This window comes from Tupaia chinensis, unplaced genomic scaffold, assembly GCF_000334495.1.
Source record: "Tupaia chinensis unplaced genomic scaffold, TupChi_1.0 Scaffold000360_1, whole genome shotgun sequence".
Taxonomy (NCBI): Eukaryota; Metazoa; Chordata; class Mammalia; order Scandentia; family Tupaiidae; genus Tupaia; species Tupaia belangeri.
In genome coordinates this window covers 4,014,973-4,017,799 of record NW_006159856.1, presented here as the reverse complement: position 1 = coordinate 4,017,799, position 2,827 = coordinate 4,014,973, and the positions used below count along the sequence as shown (strand labels likewise).

At 59.0% G+C, this 2,827-nt stretch overlaps 1 protein-coding gene across 1 annotated transcript in view; it reads left to right on the top strand.

The window, feature by feature from the left end:
• CPZ (carboxypeptidase Z) overlaps positions 1–1,616 on the top strand; it is a 28,818-nt gene extending 27,202 nt beyond the window's left edge. Inside the window, exon 11 of the mRNA XM_006152947.3 lies at positions 882–1,616. Within this exon, the coding sequence (XP_006153009.1) occupies positions 882–1,249 (368 nt within the window). The 3' untranslated portion in view covers positions 1,250–1,616. The remainder of the gene's footprint in view (positions 1–881) is intronic.
• The last annotated feature ends 1,211 nt before the right edge of the window (positions 1,617–2,827 follow it).

The following is a 2,827-nucleotide window of genomic DNA, read 5'->3' as shown; positions in this document are numbered from 1 at the left end:
GCGGCGCCCGGCGCGCCGGTGCAGTGCCACCCGCTCCCTCCAGCGCCCACAGCACCCTGGCCTTCGCAGCACGGGCACCCTCAGCCGGTGGGGAGTGTGGGTCCCGGGCTGCCCCTGGGTCTCAGCAGCACTCGCCCCGGGAAGAGCTTACCTGGGTGCTGGCTGCTGAATGACAGCTGATGCGTGTTCTGTGTCCCTAATGCCACCTTCTCAGTAGTGGTGGGAGAGCTACCTCCACGCATGAGCCCGCCTACTTAGGTCCCAGAGTTCACGTCCCACTGATGAGCTGGTGTCTGCTCTACCATGCACTCTGGCTGCCCTCAGGGCCGTCACAGCCGATGGAAAATTGCAGTGCACAGGACCAGCAGATGGCACGGCAGTGAAGGCTGCTGGAGCCCACAGGGCTGACTGCGCAGTTCGGGTCCCAGACCTGGTGGCTTGAAAATCACACCGAGCGTGTTTGTGTGTGTGCTCAAAATCCGGAGAGGAGCGTGGAGAAGAGGGATGGTGGTGTGGCCGTCTCCCAGAGGGTGGTCTCTCACTACCCCCCTCTTTTGCTCTGTCTCTCTCCAGCGAGCACACACACCCATAGTAAACACACACACAATTGCAGTCCACTGTGCTATGGCTTCTCTGCAGCTCTGGTCCAGAGGGGGAGGGACTTCTAACCGTGTGGGTGGGTGTGGACAGTCAGTGAAGGCTTCAGAGAAGAGGCTGTGAGGGATGAGGAGAGCTTGATGGGGAGAGGAGGTGAGAAGGACGATACCGGCCACACGCATCTGTCTGCCCGCCACGCTCACCGCCCCACTGACACCCAACACCTGTCACTCTGCACGGTCTGCAGCCCCAGTGAGAGTCACTTCTATTCCATTTGTCCCTAGCCCCAGATGGTGACTACTGGAGGCTGCTGCCCCCAGGCTCCCACATTGTCATTGCCCAAGCCCCTGGCTACTCCAAGGTCATCAAGAAAGTCACCATTCCTGCCCGGATGAAGAGGGCCGGCCGTGTGGACTTCATTCTCCAGCCTCTTGCACTGGGACCCAAGAAGTCCTTTCAAGGCCTGCGGAGAACCGGGCCTGGACCCAGAGACCCACTGGGAGGTGCTGACCTGCTCGGGGAGCCCACAGAGCAGGGCTTGGAGCCCCTTGGGGCGCGCAGGCAGCCCTCGGCCAGCGGGAGCAAGCCCTGGTGGTGGTCCTACTTCACATCACTAAGCCCGCACAGGCCCCGCTGGCTGCTCAAGTACTAGGGCACCTGCATGCTGCTCCCTGCCCTGGATGGGAGGACCCAGGCCCACCTCCACCTCCCGGGCTCCCGGCTCTTGATTCGGTCTGCACAGGCATCTCACAAAGCTACTGCAGTTGTATTAAAGAGTTCTATTCGCCTACTGTGAGGAGAGGCTCTGTGAGGGAGGTGCCTGCTGGGGAGGGGATGGAGATGGCTCCTTGTGGAGTGACAGCAGCTCTGACCTGGTTCCCCACACGATGACTGTGGGGCAGGTATTCCTGCCGCCCCCCCACCCCCACCCCCATGGCCAGAAGCAGGGCTGGGCCTCAAGACCACCTGTGCTGGGCCTGCCAGGCCATCGGACCTTCCCCGACTTTACAGACACACGGGAAAAGCGAGGCTCGGCTGGGGAGCGGGTGGTGCAAGGCTGTGGCAGGAGCTACACTCTGGATCCTGCCACTGAAGGTGACATCTGGGGAGCAAAGGAGAGAGGTGGGGCTCTTGGATGCGAGGAGAGGGTCAGCCCTGGGAGGAACCAGGAGGCGGAGGTATGGGGAAGGCTGTGTAGAGGGTCCCAGCAGGCATGGGGAGGAGAGGGGACGACAGGGTGTGGATCCTGTCCAGCCGCCCTTGCTGAGTCCCCCTGTATCTGGTAGTGGAAGCTCACAGAGGCTCCTACATCCTTCTGGTGGAGCCCGAGTAGGCCTTGGCGACACCCTTGCTATCTGGCAGGCCCCGTGCCTGGGCCCTTGCTTGGTCTCCTTTCTCTAGTCTCCTGGTTTCTGTTACAGGAACTGTATATGGAAAGCGGCTGATGAGCTGGGGCTCCTTGCTGCTCCAGGTTCTGTCCACGGACGGAGCTAAAAAGATGTTCCTTTGGGGCCAGTTTGTCCGTGGCTTGATGATTAAAGCTGCTGGAGCCCACATGGCCGACTGTATGGTTTGAGTCCTGGACCTGATGGCTTGATCAACACCCCAGGCATCTGTGCAGGGGTGTCCCCAAATCCCAAAAGGAGGGAAAAATGGAGGAGAAGGGATTGTGGCGTGACCATGGCCCGTGGTGGGTGGGTGCTTTCTTGCTTTCTCTTTTTCCCTCTGGCACGCACACGTGCCCTCCTGGCAAATTTTTAAAAAAGAAGGAAAGAAAGAAAGACATTTCTTTGTAAAGGAAAAATGCAAAGTAGTTCCTACCGGTACTTCCAGTGCCCAACCAGAATTGCCCTTTCTCTTGCGCTGAGAAGCGCAGCGTTCCATGCCGCAGCGTTCCATGCCGGCAGGAGCCGTGGAACGGGAAGGCCCTGCAGCTGTAGCTGCTCCGCTGACTCCCCCACCCCTCTGAGAACGGCAAGACCACAGCACCACTGACAGCAGGATTGCTCAAGTTTTTGTTTCTTGAAGCTCCTTTAATTCTGGGATATAACAGGTCATTGGGAAAATCTGACATACGTGTCCATGTTTTTCTATGTAAAAATGCGTCATGACGTTTCAGATGACCTGATATTAACGCAGTAGTATGGGAGGTCAGATTACCAGCTTCTTCCAACCCTGGCAGCTGAGAAGCCCGAGCTGCAGAGGGCAGGAGACAGCCATAGCACCCCAG